The sequence below is a fragment of the Zychaea mexicana genome (assembly GCF_025766255.1).
Source record: "Zychaea mexicana strain RSA 1403 chromosome Unknown BDB00scaffold_26, whole genome shotgun sequence".
NCBI lineage: Eukaryota > Fungi > Mucoromycota > Mucoromycetes > Mucorales > Lichtheimiaceae > Zychaea > Zychaea mexicana.
In genome coordinates, this window is record NW_026516689.1 from 1 (window position 1) to 17439 (window position 17439).

At 42.3% G+C, this 17439-nt stretch overlaps 3 protein-coding genes across 3 annotated transcripts; 1 reads left to right on the forward strand and 2 right to left on the reverse strand.

Moving 5' to 3' along the window:
• Positions 1–374: 374 nt before the first annotated feature.
• Positions 375–557, reverse strand: BDB00DRAFT_761532 (uncharacterized protein; the record flags this gene model as incomplete). The annotated part of the gene is made up of 1 exon (XM_053119278.1): positions 375–557. A coding segment is annotated over one exon (183 nt), but the record flags the coding sequence as incomplete, so codon positions are not given.
• Positions 558–6281: 5724 nt separating this feature from the next.
• Positions 6282–11515, forward strand: BDB00DRAFT_817387 (uncharacterized protein). The gene is made up of 6 exons (XM_053123062.1): positions 6282–7789; positions 7952–8103; positions 8174–8249; positions 8343–8411; positions 8509–10606; positions 10684–11515. The coding sequence occupies exons 1-6, from the start codon at positions 6365–6367 to the stop codon at positions 11340–11342; spliced, it is 4479 nt and encodes a 1492-aa protein (XP_052980842.1). The 5' UTR covers positions 6282–6364; the 3' UTR covers positions 11343–11515.
• Positions 11516–11890: 375 nt separating this feature from the next.
• Positions 11891–12922, reverse strand: BDB00DRAFT_761478 (RlpA-like double-psi beta-barrel-protein domain-containing protein-containing protein; the record flags this gene model as incomplete). Its single annotated transcript, XM_053119270.1, has 3 exons — positions 11891–11995; positions 12094–12268; positions 12357–12922. 3 exons carry the CDS (start codon positions 12920–12922, stop codon positions 11891–11893), a joined length of 846 nt encoding a protein of 281 aa, XP_052980843.1.
• Between the last annotated feature and the right edge of the window lie 4517 nt (positions 12923–17439).

The following is a 17439-nucleotide window of genomic DNA, read 5'->3' on the forward strand; positions in this document are numbered from 1 at the left end:
ATTGTTCTTTTCCCTAATTTCAGCATCAAATTTATTATAATCAATCATATAATTATATTTTAATGTTTCATCTTCATAATATTTACAATCTTGTAATAATTTTTTGTATATATCTGTTTCCTCAACAGGTAAACAATTACATTTATTTTGTATAGGTCCATCATATTCATTCATTTCATCAGGCATGGTCTTCAGCTTCGGTGCTTGATGAGTTTTTATTTCTTAGATCTCCTTCTCAGTGAAGACAAGGGCCCAAACATTGTCTTGTGGATCCAAAATGAGCGAGTGATATAAGCTAAACAAATGCAAAGCAAAGTTAAGATATACCGAGCACAAGGTTATAGCGTAGTGGAAAAAAATGCTATCATTACTTACTATTCATGATTGCACATCGCTGCAACTTTCTCCATTTGCTTTTCGACAATTGACCCCATACTCAGACGCCACATTCTTTCTTCATCCAAATTTTTGTACATTGCTGTTATCAATTCTTTGTCTTCTGATGAAAGCTTATGCGCTTTGCTCTCTGTCGAATCCATTGAGACGGTGTTGGATGTAATTTTTCTGTCTTCAGAACTTGCAGAAGCAAATGCAGAGGCCAGCGCATTCCAATCAGGGTTAGATTGAATGCTTGCTCAGGGGCCCCCTCGTTCTTCAGCATATATCGATGCCCATTGCAACTGATCACCTCATTCAAGATTCGCTCGATCAATTGATCAATCGATATCGATTCTATGTACAGTTCAACCATTACATAACAATAGAAATGATCGTTCTGCATACCATGTAGTAAATGATCAAGAATTTAGTGGAAAAAATTTAAAATACATATATGTACTTACCGTATCATCTGCAGCAGGATAATAATCATTTAAAGAGTCCAACATTACCATGTCATCCAACGGAACAATTTCGGGTGGAGTGTCTCTAGTACAGCAGGCCACACAGGTTCTATACGGTCTAGTATTACTGCTGAAATCCATTCCAGGCTTCTCACTGCGGCATCTCTTGCAAAGATAGTTGTTGTTGTAGTCAAAATTACCAGCACTAAGTGCTTCAGTAACAGTTGGTAAAGTAGAGTTCGGTTGGTTACGATGTCTAGAGTTCATTCTGCAATTAATAAAAAAAAAGAGTTGGAGAAAGAGTAGGGAAGAGGAAGAAAACACCCAAGCCACTTCTTTCTAGGGTCAAAAAAATTCAGACTCTATACACTCTTTCGCGTTTGTTAATCATCTAATGATGGTTCTAGAGCAACTACTTTTCTTTTACTATACACATCATCTTTCTGCTATCTCATACTTTATGTCAGCTAAATTTTAATTCCTATAGGACCATATATAAATATGGAAAAAGTGATGTTTGTTGGTGTATACATCTGGATGTGTCCAGTTGAGTATTTATCTCAGGTTGATAATGGGTGTTCGCGTTTCTGGTGCGGGACAATGTGAAACCCGAAATTCCTCAACGCGAATTTTCGGCGGCTCCTATGAAAGCGATCTAGGGATAGAACGCCGCACAGAGTTTCATTGAAACTCTTCCCAACATTTTTTAAAATCACTGTTGCAGATGCTCTAATGAGCAGTCCGAATGATGGAATATAGTAACGATCGATCAATGCACTAGATTATAGCCACCACTGCTTATTGTCGTACTTTATAAATTCTTTGTTTGTATATCATAAGTTTGTTGTATACGCGACCTGCTCTGTTCAGACATACTCCCAATAACTGCCGAAGCTGGTTTTCATTCGTACATCATAAGCTTCTCCAGCGAAGGGGTATTCGCGCTATCAGCTATACATATAGTGTGGATCTAGTACACATTTTGAAAAACTTATTAAACTAGTTACACGCAAAATATACAATCATCTTTACACAGAGTTCTTTCCAAACATCCCTACTTCGCCACATTTGTGCCACTATATTAACTTACTCGGGCCTTCCTCCAAGGACGTAGGCTTGGGCTCCACCCTTGAGAAAAGTGTATCAAAGAAAAAATAAAGAACTCTACGCAAACCAAGAGAGGGACGATGATAGACCCCAGTGTTACCCAGCTGCTACCAGGTATCATCTTGATTTACTCGGGCTTTCCTCCAAGGACGTAGGCTTGGGCTCCACCCTTCGAGAAAAAGAAAAGACATAAGGAGATTCATCAGCTAATGCAACTGGATTGAATCTAAAACAGATCTTAAGTGAGACTACGATTTCTGACTTACTGCGATCTTCCTTTCACGTAAAACATTTGGAGCGCTCATTGTATCCTAGCAACGAGGCCTAACAGAAAAAGTCCATTAGAGTGAGAAAAATACATTTTAGCGAAACTACTTGCGCATCTGCTATTATGTCAAACCTGTTGCTCACCACGTTCAATACTTGGTAAGGGTTGCTACAATTACGAACCTCCTGTAGAAGGTGGAAAATTGTGTGACGTGGTCCTGTCGGCCCCGCTATTGCCTCTGTCTGTCATGGGATCACCCAATCCTCTATTTATTTCGTTTACAGCAATTATCAATAAACAATCTCTTTCTTCCCTGCATTTCTATCTCTTGGCGCCGTTTTCGTCAAGTCGTTTCTCATCGGTTTCACTTCGTATGTGAGGGCAAGAAGGGTTCCTTGGCTCGATAGCCTCGTAATGGTCATTAATGGACGATTATTATAATATAGTTTTGATCTGCTCTTGTACTCCAATATCCCTGTTCTCAGACGTTATCTCTGTTCATTCAGACGTTGTATCTCTGCTCTGCAGTCGTTGTATCTCTGTCCTCCTCCTTCATTGAGGTATGGATTAGTCGTTTATATTTTGCTCCTATCATTTTTGCTATTATCCCCCTTTATCCCTGATATATGTATCGTTGTATGTAGGCATAGTGTGACAGTCTTTTTAAAGATCTTATTACAATACTCCGCGTTGTGACTTCGCGGATCTCGCGGCCAATTACATCGCGAGATTGGGCAACCAAACAGACCACAATATAAAAATCTCCGTGAAACGCCATATATCTCCATGCATCTCTTGTACTATTGTATTCCTGCAAGCACCGAGACTTGATTTCAAAATAGAGAAAGACAAGTTACTATTCCTTGTTTTTTCTCGCTATATATAAGCCTGGTAGTAAAAAGCTGGAGAATTCGGTAGGCTGGAGGACCCAACAATACAACCGCGATTGCAGTCCATGGATCACGCGGATTCTTTGTCAATTATTACAACGACGAGTACGCCTGACATCGGTCACACGTGTTGTCAAGGGTGCTCTTTACATGCGTGTGTCGCGGGAGACTTTTGTTATTGTCGCATTCATTCATACCAATCTGACCGGTGGTCTCAGCATCCGAAAAGTTGACCATCAGTAAGTCAGTAATATGAGCAAACAAAACGATCCATTAGTGCCACGCAAGAGCAATGTTCGGTTCAGATATTTACATCAGGCTGGACCAACAATGATCCAGACCGACTATATAATTTTGATATACCGTCTACGTTTGTATGTGTGATGGGACCAAGTGAGTATGTGAGCTTCATCAATAGGTGTTTGTATTCCAAAAAAGAGAACAAGGAGCACATCAAATTACTGCTCTTGCGTATATAAAACCGACTGTTTGAAAACAACTTGTGATTATCTACGTTAGTGCAGGCCTATCTGGTCCAGACACGATAGGCTCCATTGCAATCAAATTAGCAACCAATTCGCGCCGTTGCTCCCGTCCTAGAAAAGCCCAAATTGCTATAAGATATGATGAAAGGAAAGGAATAACGAATGAACCAAAAGCAGGTGACAGCCGCCGGGCATGAAATTGTAAGAATAAAGCATCCTTTGGAAATCTTAATACGCTTTATAATTTTTGGCGAACAACAAACTCGCTGCCGATTTTATATACCAAAACACGAAGAACAGGGTTGATATTATGCGTGAAGTATTACATAAATCGCCAAATCGAGGCAATAATAGCTTTGCTCCACGAATATCACTAAACACCTCAGCTCCTGCGTAAACGTGTGCTTCTGGAGAAAATATATCTTATACATACTACTGCTCCTTAGTTGATATAATTCTAAAATAAAATCAATGGCTTACTCACATCACCAATAATCTATAGAGTTTCAAAAATCAAAAATTTAATTCGACAAACATTTAATTGGGGTGGTTGTGAGTACCTAATAGGTGCCACCATGCCACCGATATACTATTCTTAAAAACAAAGGCTACATATGTCAGAGAAAAGGCAAGTCATTTACTCACAGACAAACCTTTACATTCGTTGTTGGCAGTTAAAGAACGAAGTTTTTCGTTTCTACACGCTTGCGCCATTCTTCCAGATGCATACGTTTTGAGTATTTCGGCAACAGCGTTGTTATCAGCTCCCCGACCAAGCGCAATACTCTCTCAAACATTGGATGTGAGTTCTTTTACCACGCTAATGTATCTTCTTTATACAGTACTCAACCAGAATAAAAATTCGACCATTTAGAAAATACTTGAAGTCATATCAATCTATTTTTCTTAGAAAGAAAGACATGGAATATACTTCCCACTTTTTCTACGTTGTTTCAATATCACGCTTATGTAACTATAAACTCGACTGTTCTACCGCTCATAATTGGAGCTCATCCGAAAAACGTTTGTTGAAGACAGGCGTAGCATTCCTGATTATACACATTTCTACGTATAGGTAAAAGTACAGAACTGACATCTATGACCCTGTCTATCACTTACTAGATTTGGTTTCATCTCTTATATGAGCCTTTACATGACTTTATGACAATCTTTTTTATTATTTATTAGCCTTTACTACAAACACAACTTGCAAGAAGATGCACCCTCGTCATGCTTATCACCATGGAGAGAAGTCATTACAGTCAAGGCGTCGCTAAGTAATCTGTACCATGCTACGTAGTTACTAACTGGTTCCTCCGGACCTAGAGTAGATCATCACATCATTAGAACATACCGGAATTCTTTCAGAGTATGTACATACATTCTTGTTATGTGACTACAGTACAGCATTAAACCATGTAGTAGCAGGCAGCACATCATCTAACTGCTCTTTTAGTGAAGTAAGGAAAAGCTTGGCACGTACTGCTTATAACAAAAGATGCAGTGTTTATTGTTGTTTTTGTTCAGTGCTGCAGCACGTATGATGCCGAAGAGTAGCACTATCCCGGTTGGTGCAACGGTAAATAAAAAAGGCCCTGATTTCTATTCTTAACCAAGGAAGCTCACAACAATTTGTACAGATGATAGACGACACTTACCTACTTAGGGCGCAAGCAAGTAACAACTTCTCTTTTTGACGGTTGATGGATGGTCACAAAAAGATCGGAGGACAAAATCCGTGCATACACAAGGGTTGTGGTTCTGCAAGCTGCCATATAATGTCATCCTCCTTCAATTTTGCTGTTGTTGTTGCAGGAACGATAATTTACCTTATCAAAGCATACATCATGCATGATTACATGCAGTCCAAACGCACGCATTCCAATTCTTACTCCAAAGATAAGTTTCTCACAAGCAAAAAACACGGCCATCAACCTTTCACAGCAAGATGTATAAGAATTATCAATTAATGTGCACGCCAACACACGTTCTCATGGAATAATAAGCGCAATTTTAGTTTTTGTGTAATGTGGCGCCATCGTTAGAGATACGTGTGTATGTGTGCTTTAAGGTTTTCCAACAAGGGATAAAGAAAAAGCACTAGTATAACGCTGACCAACTATTAGGAAGTCGAGTCGTTCTTGACCAGATAGGTCTGGAGATTATTGTAGAACAGCGGTGATATATCGTCAGTTGAGTGTGGCTAAGCCGTAAGCTCCGCGCTAAGGTAAGTCTTGTGCATTTCCTGGCATCGGCTTGGGTGTTCGCGGAGAGACCACGAAGAGCATGCGATCCTTTAAACAAAAGCACACGCACATTCGCAGTAATAAAAGACGGTCTCTATGATGGTATAAAACAGCAACGGAGGAGCTGTCGAGCTGTATATTAGGTGTTGGGAATAGGGAGAAAGGGAGTGACAACCCCAAGACGATGAACGGAGAGAAGGGGGGCTGGTTATACAAGAGCAGTAAGCTGGAGATATAGGGAAGGACCCGTCCCTACGCTACTGATTGTGAGTTATCCCAAAAAAGCAAGACGTAGCACACACACACACACACCGCAAACAGAAGCGCGTTTGATCCGCCGGTATACCAAAAAAAATCCTCAGCCTTGCTTCTTTTTGTGAGTGTGTGGGTGTGTGATGCCTCGCATCTAATTATAGATAACCATAGCAGCTTCCCTTTTCTCTCTTTCTTTTCGTTCTTTTTTATTTGCTTCTTTGCTTTTTGCGTTTCCTTTCCTATTTTCTAACCTCTTTACTCTGTATATGATATGGGCAGCTTAGCTGCAGCAGTAAAGGCTCGATGGGCACTAAAACAAAAAGACACCCTTAGCAGCCTACCTGCTCGACGAGACGAGAACTATGAAGAAATCATTATGACCAGCAGAGACACCAATAATACAGGTCAGCAACAATCCGGTCTGCCAAACGATGCAGCCAGCAGTCGCACAGGCAGCACAAGCAGCAGCAGTAGTATATTACGCCAGGCGAACGACGATTATACTACTACTGCTGTTGCTGCTGCTGCTGCTGCTACTACTCCTGGGGGAACAGCACCAGGAGGAGGAGGAGGAGGGAGAGGACCGACCAAGAACACCACCAATAACAGCAGCAGCAGCAGTAATAATAATAATAAAACAAGCGGCGTCAAGTTACGTCGTATTTACGGTGCCGCCCGACGAGTATTTGTGAATCTGCCATTACCAAAATACGAATTAGACAAGCACAGCAATCCCAAACGACAGTATGTAACGAACAAGGTGCGCACGTCAAAATATACGCTCTGGACATTTGTGCCGAAAAACTTGTTTGAACAATTCCGAAGAGCAGCCAACATGTACTTTCTCGGCATGGCGATTCTTCAACTGATACCTTATTTCGGAGTCGACTCGCCTGCATTGACGTTACTCCCTATCTGCGTCGTTGTCGCTATTACTGCGATCAAGGATGGATTTGAAGATTATCAGCGTCACAAGGTTGACGCACGTTATAACGGCAGTATATCGCATACGCTTATTGGATACAGTAATCCGAATTATCCACATAACATTCCATTATCGTTTTGGCAAAGGCTGCGAGGTAAAAAGCGGCAGCAACAGATAACAGCAGCAGCAGCATCACCATTATCACCGTCATCACCAACGAGCCCAACACAGCAGCTCACAATACCAGCAGTAATAGATGACAAGCGAGGCGTATTTGGGCGATCGCTATCGATGGATGTACGAGTAGGCGATTTTATTCTTTTACGGAACGGTGAAAGCTGTCCTGCAGACGCAGTGCTCGTGTCCAGTTCAGATGCATCGGGGATCTGTTTTGTAGAAACTAAAGACTTGGACGGCGAAACTAACCTCAAACCTCGTCACGGTATCCCTGAGTTAAACCATATCCAGTCAGGCGCCGAATGCTTGGACGATGTTCACTTTTACATTGAAGCAGGTGCTCCCACACCTGACCTATACACGTTTGAGGGCACTCTGGTGCTGCTCGACAAGGACGGCACTAGCGACGGCTGGACAGAACGCAAAAAAGTACCTATTGGGATCGACAATTTGGTGCTCCGGGGTCACGTTGTCAGAAACACGCATTGGGCGATTGCGATTGTGTTGTACACAGGCACAGAATCGAAAATCATTCAAAACTCGGGCGAAACGCCGAGCAAACGAAGTCGGATAGAAAAGCAGATGAACGAAGAGGTAGGCTATCGTTGGTTGTTGTTGTTGTTGTTGTTGTTGTTACCCTGTCAGCAGGGTACCAAAGTGCACATGTGTGAGGCGGAAAAGAGAAATGCTGTGTAATAATTTTTACTATATTATACAAAAGCCGGAAAGTTCTAATATATACCTACTTATTACAAGGTCATTATAGCATTTGTCGTCTTATTCATATTGTGCCTCGTCTGTGCAATTTTAGCCGGATTTATGAAGGCCGCCGATGACAGTGATGCGGGAACGAGTTTGTATTCGCATGAAACAAACACCCCGGCTTTCTGGGGCTTCACGATATTCTGGTAAGTCGCTTGTTCTCGGAAGCGGAATACGATGCGATGGTAATGCAACGGCTAACGAACGGAAACGTAGGTCGAGTTTGATCACGTTTCAGAACATTATACCCATTTCATTATATGTTTCTATTGAATTCGTGAAAACCTTCCAGGTAAAGTCTTGGCATTGCACCAGACAGCGAGCTACTTTTGCCACGTGCTATTTCCATCAGTCTGACAGCGCACCTTCATCACTCTACTGATAGGCCTATTTTATATGGAGCGACCTGGACATGTACGACGAAGCCACAGACACAGCATGTACACCCAAATCCGTGAGTTAGACATCTCTCCAGCAGAGCACAACCATCACATGAGTCCTGTAGAATGGAGTTAAAAAAAAGGTAGCTGACGCGGCAAGCATATTTATAGTGGAATCTGTCTGATGAGCTCGGCCAAGTGGAATATCTCTTTTCAGACAAGACCGGTACCTTGACTAGAAACATTATGGAATTCCGAGAATGCACCATTGGGGGCAAGCGATATGGAAATAATGGATTTTCTCCCGAATCGGAAGGCGCAAAAGGAGCTCGAATTCGCAATGAAAAAGGCAACAGCAACAACAACAATGAGCTAGTCGCTACAGAAGATCAGCATACCGGTTTATTAGCCACAGATGACGCGGTGTTAGTTGAAGAAAAGGACGTGCTTTCCGACGAAGCAGTAGCAGCGGATCAACAACACGCTTTCAAACAGCGCCGCCTGACCATCTTTGAAGATTACAAACGAGGATTGTATTCGCTATTCACACCACGCTACAGCAGTCTCGACCCGGATCGCCTGCCATTCGCTGACCCGCGCATCTTCTGGGATCTTCAGCCCAAGGCCAGCCCAACGCAAACGAGCACGACGTCTGAATTGACGGCAGCCGCGTCTTCTGCGCAGGACCGGATCCAGGAATTTTTCATGCTGTTAGCTCTGTGTCACACTGTCGTTGTAGACAAAATTGACAAGGAAGGCAAGGTCATCATGGACAACGATGGCGAGCTGGATGACGAAGAGAACGAGCAGCCACAAGTGACGGAAGAGAACAACCCAGTGTACCCGTCGAACGAACGAAGCGGCAGAAGCAGCAAAGGGCTCAGGAAAAAGCTGAAAAAGAACTTACGACGACGCAAGAAGGACAAGCTCAGACGCAAGAGCAGCACACGCGGCGAAGAATTTGAATCACTCATCAATGTCGAGCGGCCCGATATTGTGGACAGCACGGTCGAGACCCAATTAATATACAAGGCAGAATCGCCAGATGAAGCCGCTCTGGTCAGTGCCGCACGAGATTTGGGCTTTTCATTTTTGTCACGGCAGGGCAAACGCCTTACTGTCGATATCCTGGGCACCGAATACGAGTTCGAGCTGCTCAATACCTTGGACTTCAACTCGACCCGAAAACGGATGAGCGTCATTTTGAAACGACCGGAACCTTGGAACGACATTGTGCTGTATTGCAAAGGTGCCGACAATGTGATTCTAGAGCGCCTTGATGCAAAGACACAGTCAAAGGATATACTACAACAAACTCAGAGCGACGTGGATGCGTTCTCGAACGACGGATTGCGGACACTTATGCTTGCCTGTAAGACGCTAACACCCGAAGAATACGAACAATGGAACTCTGAGATCGAAGCGGCAAGCACGGCAGTGGAAAATCGGCTTGAGAAGATTGATGCAGTACAAGATGCCATTGAGCAAAACTTGACTTTGCTTGGTGCGACAGGTATTGAAGACAAGCTGCAAGAAGGTGTGCCTCAGTGCATCGAGGATCTCAGACGCGCAGGCATCAAGGTCTGGGTGCTGACGGGGGACAAGCTCGAAACGGCTATCAATATTGGATACGCAAGCAATTTACTTGACGGAAACATGAATCTGTGGACGCTGCGTGGCAACAATAATGTCGTAGAAGACATGGACGACACGATGGCCCAGATATCGGCAGCTATAGCTAAAGACGATATGACCGAAAACGCGCTCATTATTGAGGGATCTGCATTGACGAAGCTATACGAAACGGAAGAGCTCAAAGGTCGATTGCTCGAACTGTCACTTCTGTGCAAGAGCGTACTCTGTTGTCGCGTCAGCCCCTTGCAAAAGGCCCTGGTTGTGGAAATGGTGAAGCAAGGCAAAGACGCAGTGACGCTGGCAGTTGGTGACGGCGCCAATGATGTGAGCATGATCCAAGCAGCCAATATTGGCGTCGGTATTGCTGGTCAGGAAGGTGTTCAAGCATCCATGGCCTCAGATTACGCGATTGCCCAGTTCCGGTTTCTGCACAAACTTTTGTTGGTGCAAGGTCACTGGAACTACCATCGTATCTCGGAAATGATTCTCAACTTCTTTTACAAGAATGTTCTCTGGGTGTTCCCGTCTCTATGGTACCAGATTTATAGCCGATTCTCTGGCAACATCTTTTACGATTATTCCTTCCTACAACTGTACAACGTCATTTTCACTGTTGCACCTGTGGTTGTCTTGGGTAAGAAACAAAGAGTTGATTTAATACCAGGATACTTTGCGATTCTTGGATTACTAATCCTGATTATGATGAACTAGGTTGCACTGATGAAACCATCACTGCTCCCTATCTACGTAAATACCCTCAAGTCTATGAAGTTGGCACCGACCATCGACTCTATACACGAATCCGATATTGGCTTTACTTTGGCGATGCAGTGTGGCACTCGCTTGTACTCTTTTACGCATACTTTTTTGCATACGATGGCTTTGATCCAAATCCGAACGGCCGACCAAGCTCTATGCTCCAATTCTCATCAGCAGTTGCTCTTGCCGCTGTGATAGTAGCCAACCTTATGCTCGGATTCAACACCTATTACTGGACATGGTTCCAATTCTTCTTTGTGATTGCCGAAATCCTCGTGACATTTTTGTTTACCTTGATCTATGGTCTTTTCCAGGACGTCAATATCTATGGCATGGGCACGATGCTTTACGGTGGCTGGTCATTCTGGTTGATCCTTTTGCTCGCGGTGATCGTCTCCTTTTTGCCGCGCTACGTCGTTGTTTTTGTCAAACAATGGTGGTATGCAGATGTCATGCATACGGTGCGGCATGTAGAAAAACACGACAAGCAGCAGCGCAAAAAGAATCGAAAAAAGGATGCATCCTTGTTGTTGAAGGATGCCGATGGCCGAGGACGACGACAACGTGGAGGAGGAGGTCCTTTCAATAAGTTGTTCCAGGCCTTTTGTTAAACAATAATAATATAATAATAATTTACCAATTTGTGATATATACCACATTTTTCTCTTCTACTCCTTTTCCTCCCACAGCTTATTTTTTTTTTGCTTTGCTTATTTGTATATTATGATACTGTTCTTTTCAATTCAAACGTTGTACAAAGTTTGACATTGGACTGATCAATTTCCTTTTAGATGTATTGTATATGTTGTTTATTTTATGGGTTGAGAATACATGTTGTACAATGTGGAATCCTTCTTTTGGGGGAGAGATGTGGAAGAAAGGCTACTAAGTTAAACAACAGTGAGATTGAAAATAGTTTAATGAGCCAGCATTAGTTTGTTTTTTGGAAGAGATATCTCTATGCAATTGACCAGCAAGGAAAGAATAGAGATGGGATGAAAGCACTGCTTTCTATTCTACTGTAGTGATATACACGTATAATACTTGTGCATGGTTCAATAGATGTGCAGTTGCGCACATGAGAAAGAAACATGACATATTTAATAAGGGACTGGGATGGGGGATTTATGTTGATAAATGAAAAAAAAAACAAAGTTCTTTAAGCAAAGCTCCAAGAGATGTCGATACGACCATCGTTCAAATCAGCGAGCTCAGTGAAAGCTGCAGGGCTCAAATCGACATCACCATAGGCACAGGTTGGGCACTAATATACAGAGGAGGAGGATTAGCTGCATGTTCCAGCATCGAATAGAGCACGCCTTTTTCTTATTACTACTTGTGACTTTAATATACTGTACATACCGTATCAACGATAGTGACCGTGACAGAGCCATTAGGACCAGAGATATTAAGCTTGTCACCACACTTAGGGTTGTCGTTGGGATTATCACCGTTCTCCATCTGAATTTGGTTCAATGCAGCAACGTATTCAGAGTTGCTGTTTGTCTGGCCACAGCTGCCCAAGCCGACGGTGTACCTATAGACGCAATTACATTTGGTTTTGTTAGTACATGTACCTCTTATTGAATACAGGCCTTATGTGCAATGTTAATAGGGGGACTTACCAAGTTCCTTCACCAGAGTAATCGCCACCTCCACCGCTGCTGCTGCTGCCACTGCTACCTGTCTCTTCGGCTTCCTCGGTTGTGGTTGTGGTGGTTGTGGTGGTAGTGGTAGTCGTTGTCGTTGGCTCTGGTGCTTCGGTAGTTGTAGTAGTAGTGTGGGTAGTGGTTGGCTCGGGCTCCTCAGTAGTAGTTGTCGTGTGCGTTGTTGTTGGCTCGGGCTCCTCAGTAGTAGTTGTCGTGTGGTGCGTTGTTGGCTTGGGTTCCTCAGTAGTTGTTGTAGTGGTGTATTCAGGTTCATATTCCTTGGTCGTAGTAGTGACATCGTGTGTTTCCTTGGCTACAGGAGTAGTGGTAGTGGTAGTAGCAGGATACTCTTGTTCGTCGTTGTCATCTTGGTGATGGTGACCACGAGGCTTGTGTTCGTCGTCATCTTCGTCATCGCTCTTTTCGTTGCTATGCTTCGATCCTTCCTCGTAATAACCAGCATTACTTTGGTGACGATCGGCGCTATGGCAACGCTTACGCAACGAATTACGTTCGACAGGCAATGGAGCGGCCAAGACCATGCTTAGACACGCAAGGGCAACGATAAAAAGAGCAAGAAGGTGTTTTGAACAAGTCATTTTAGATATACAGAACAATTGAAGTATACAAAATAGGGAATGTGATGGGGTTTTTGTAGAGCGCAGCTCGACGTTAATAGAAAATGTTTGAGGGATTTGAGAGACAAAGAAAGAAGGAAGAACAACAAAAAAAACTAGTTTGTCGCTGTCTTTTATATATGAAGGCGGCTTGTAAAGATTTGTAATAGGTGGTCCGGGTGCCTGCGTTGCTGCTGTTTCCAATGTGGGCAAATTACCGAATCTCTTTTGTTTCTTTTCTGCGTAACTACGGAGCGCAGCGTTCTGTTCTATAGAACTCATAATGGACCAGCCATTGTGTGTGACAGACAACATCAGCATCATCAACAAGAGCAGCCATCTCCGTTTCAAATTGATCGCGCCCCATCGTATTTCCGCCCGTCTCTCATCTTTCGTGAACAAACGAGACAAAAGGCTCTTATATTCTATTTCCCTTCAATGTCCTGTGTAAGTGCGTGCGTAACAATTGGGCGTCGAAATCAGTATGTATTAATACAGAGAGAACAACAAAAAGCTTATTCGTGTATTGTATGAGAAATAAGCTTGCATCAAATTACACCCTTAAGCCTAGGCTATGCAGAATACAGACACAGGAAAAACGGAGGGTTGTGGGTCCGTTCTCCAGCGAAAAAAATTTTCGCTGTCATGACTATCATTGCGCGCATTGAGATCGTGATATAAAACCACAAGAGAAACGTGAAGAAATGGCATGGTGGCGTTTTGTCCTACCTCTCTGCGTCTTGACCATTTACTGTATTGCTATTGTTGTTGCTGTTTGTTATATTACAACCTTATTTGGAGACAAAAGAGAACAAAAAAGGGGGTCAGGGAACCGGGCGGACCATGGCATGGTTGCACCCGATTTTCATATATGGCTAATTACCATACAACTCTATTTTTCTTGACCTTCTTTTCCTTTCATATCCGCGCTTATCGAGACTCACCCCACCACGGTCTTTTTTATTGAATGCGACATATAACGCTCGCTTGAGCTTTCTACAGAAACGAACGACGACAACAGCAACAATAACAACAGATTGAGTCGCCGGTTGGATTCTCTGTTTTGTCATACGCCATGTTTTTGATCTGGGAACCTTTCCTTTTCTCTTTAACAACCGACGATGATGATGCTTGCAGATCAATTATATTCACCACGCATGCGTGTTTTGTGGCCGTTTCCTCAAAATGGTGCACTGTGCATCCCTTTAAGCAATGTAAATGCCACGTTGCTGTATTAATGCTTCATTAACTTTATTAATCAAGCCCTCAATTCCTTTTGCTTTGACTTGGATAGAGATAATGTGGTCTTAGCGTACCATGACGCCTCGCCGATGTATTGAAAAGAGATTAGTAGACGTGGAATTAGAATTGCACTTTCATCGTCGGTTACAAAAAGCCATAAACAAAGAATAAGCCGAGGTGGCCCCGGAGCTGATTGCGCATTTAGATCTAGGACACACGACTCTATATTCGCGTAAATTGTGTGTGTTTTCGATGATGCTTCGAAAAAAAATGAGACTGTATGAGTGGAATATACGGTCGCACACGTTCGAAACATGCACTGTATGTTCGTTATACAAACACGGGCGTTTGAAAGGAGACACAGTACGAGGGCCTTTCTTTCTTCTAGTTCGTTTGATCAGGGTACCTATAAGCCGTCCAACATTGTTATTGTTGGGGAGGAAAGCAATTGATTGTGTAATCCATCATGAAAAACCGCCGTCTCATGGCATCACCAACAGTCTACCCGTTGTTATCGCAACTTCACTTTATGGCATCATACACTCACAAGCGTGTGATACTTCTTGCGGTTACCATTGGGCAAATGATGGCCATGGTAATAAAAGAAGCACTGACAACACCTATATTACCACGTTATCAACCAGGCACAAAAAGCAATTAGAGTGATTATTAAGTACCACCCATCATCTCACTTGCATTACCCCTTTTTGATAAGATTGCCAGTCGTTCACGCGGAACTCGCGGGCCCGCGCTGTTCGCAATTTTACATTTGGAAAAATTGAACGTTGCACAATGTCCGGCGAGGGCAAAACTCGGATGAGCTCTCTACGATATAATTGTTTTTTACTATATCTTTCTCAACAACAACAACAACTGTTGAGCTTTTCCTATTACGACACCCGCTCCTTAAAATCCTGTTGCTCGCTATTACGTAGTATCCAATACGCCCAGCATCACGCAGGATTCTTTTTGGAAATGGCGGCTGAGTTTTTTCTCAGGATGGCGGTAAGGCATTCGACATCTAAAACTTGGCACGACATTTTTTCAACTTGGCGCGATGATTGGTTTCTGACACGGATTAAAGTATACGTTATAGTCGCTGAACAACGATGTCATTTTTTTGAGCTTGGGAAGTGTTGATACGTCTATATCTAGTAAGAGTATGTTCCTTATTTATCATCAAAAAGAAGAAGCTTCAGGTATTATGACTCGTTGTCAAAACGTGAGCTACTCATGATATTGGTACATACACCATAAAAAAGCTCTTATAATCAAACTCGCTACAATTAACGAGTGTACGTAAGACTTCTGTTTCTGTGCGCCATCCTTTCTTCCACTAAAGCTACTTATTTATGCAATTTGATATTGATACGTTTAGCCTCTGGTAACGAGACAATTTCAGAGCCCTCACAAATAGATCACGATTAATATTAGCGACGTAAATCTGGGCTGATTTGTCCGCTGTCATCGGCCGAAGGAAATGGACAAATCAGATAGAGACGACGATTACACTACTGCATCAACTAGAACTTGCTGTGTACTAGATCAATCCAAACTCGGTTCCTCTTCGATGCTTCAGTACATCCATACATGCAACTTCCCCAGTAGATTCGTTGGGAGGTCTAAGAAAGAAGAGTCATCATCATCCTTCTCATCTATACACACTATGCTGGTATGCTGAATAAGACTTTGGGTCAGCTCGTTTTTTAGAATAAAATAGCACTGGTACATCATTACGAATGCCGCATAGTAAAATGATCCACAATGACATCATAGGGATGGATTAACTTTAATCAAATTAATATACTTTTTTCTTGACTAGTGGAACAGTGTTTGGTAACTTTTTCGCGTGTCGAAACGAAGCACGGTGGTGCCTGTATATGTAAGGTGGTCTGTGCGACACGGTTTATTGCTACCAATTTTATTGGTTGCATATCCAGGGAAACAAAAGAATCGAAACGTCCACGGAAGCATGCAAGTCAACATAGGTACAATTTTCGATAATGACTCACCAGCAAAGGTAATGCCAACAGTGATCAAGTGCAATGACAGTAGGAAAATAAAGTAAGAAGTCGATCACCCCAGGTTTAGAATGATTATAAACGCATCAAGGTACATCTTTCAGAAGAGTACAAGTGTACCCAAGCGAAATCATTATAGTCTACAAGAATGCCAGCATCCTATCAATGGGGATTGACCCTTCCTTTCCGCCTATAATTTGATATGACTGTAACTCTTTCTTCTCGTCATTCTTCTTATAAAAGATTATTTCTTGTGGAAACTTCTAGCCTTATGTTGAAGTGTGAAAACAATGTCATCGATTCATTTCTTCACGATGTACGCGTGTGTCTCCTGCGTGTACGTGTGAATCGTACAGCTGACATGCAAAGAGCTCTACAAACACGACAACGAATAGCATAATATGGTCTATAAAATTGGGAATCTAACTTCAACACCTGCTATACGGTATATCATGACGACATCGTTTTATTTAGATTCGCTAATGCATGAATAGTTTATATATACATCAAGCGAAACTGTTAATTTAGATATGCACCCCGCTTCATAAATGGCTATAGATGTATGTATATAGCTCAATTATCATTATAAAAAAGTCTCTTTCTTGAAGTTATGATTTGCGCGTTTTACGACGAAAAACTTCCAAGATTTGATTCAAGAATTAGTGTCGAAGGACATTGTTCACTCGTGGATGCAAAGACGTGTAAATACTTGCAATTTCTTCCAAAAAAAATGCATACATTGATCAGAATACAGTAAATTTTGGTTCAAGAAGTCGTTGACATTCTCTGTTTTTAAACTGGTGAAAATAAAAACAACGCGTGATACACCGGTTAGATAAAAACATGCCTGTTTAAGTGATATTATAAGAATAATCCCTAGCACAGATATCAAACACGATATCCACTGTTCACCCTGTGTCGTACCGACTAAATCTTTAAGCTCTGATATTCCCATTGTACTGTCTGCATATCACCTGTTCGATTTTTTTTGCTTCGCTGAAAAGCGCAGCGAGACGTACACTCCATCTATTAAGCACCTCACTTTTAGTTTTCTCCCTCCTATTCTTCTAGCAATTTGTTTCGTGTTTGTTGACATTTTTGGTTACATAGAAACTTCTAACAATAGCCGATAGCCATATGATTATTCTCATTACATTTGCTTGACTTCATTTCTTGAAA

Coding starts and splice junctions, on each gene's coding strand:
- BDB00DRAFT_817387 (XM_053123062.1), top strand. CDS start 6,365: ATGGGCAGCTTAGCTGCAGCAGTAAAGGCTCGATGGGCACTAAAACAA. Junction 8,250..8,342: donor AATTCGTGAAAACCTTCCAG/GTAAAGTCTTGG, acceptor CTCTACTGATAG/GCCTATTTTATATGGAGCGA. Junction 8,412..8,508: donor CAGCATGTACACCCAAATCC/GTGAGTTAGACA, acceptor GCATATTTATAG/TGGAATCTGTCTGATGAGCT.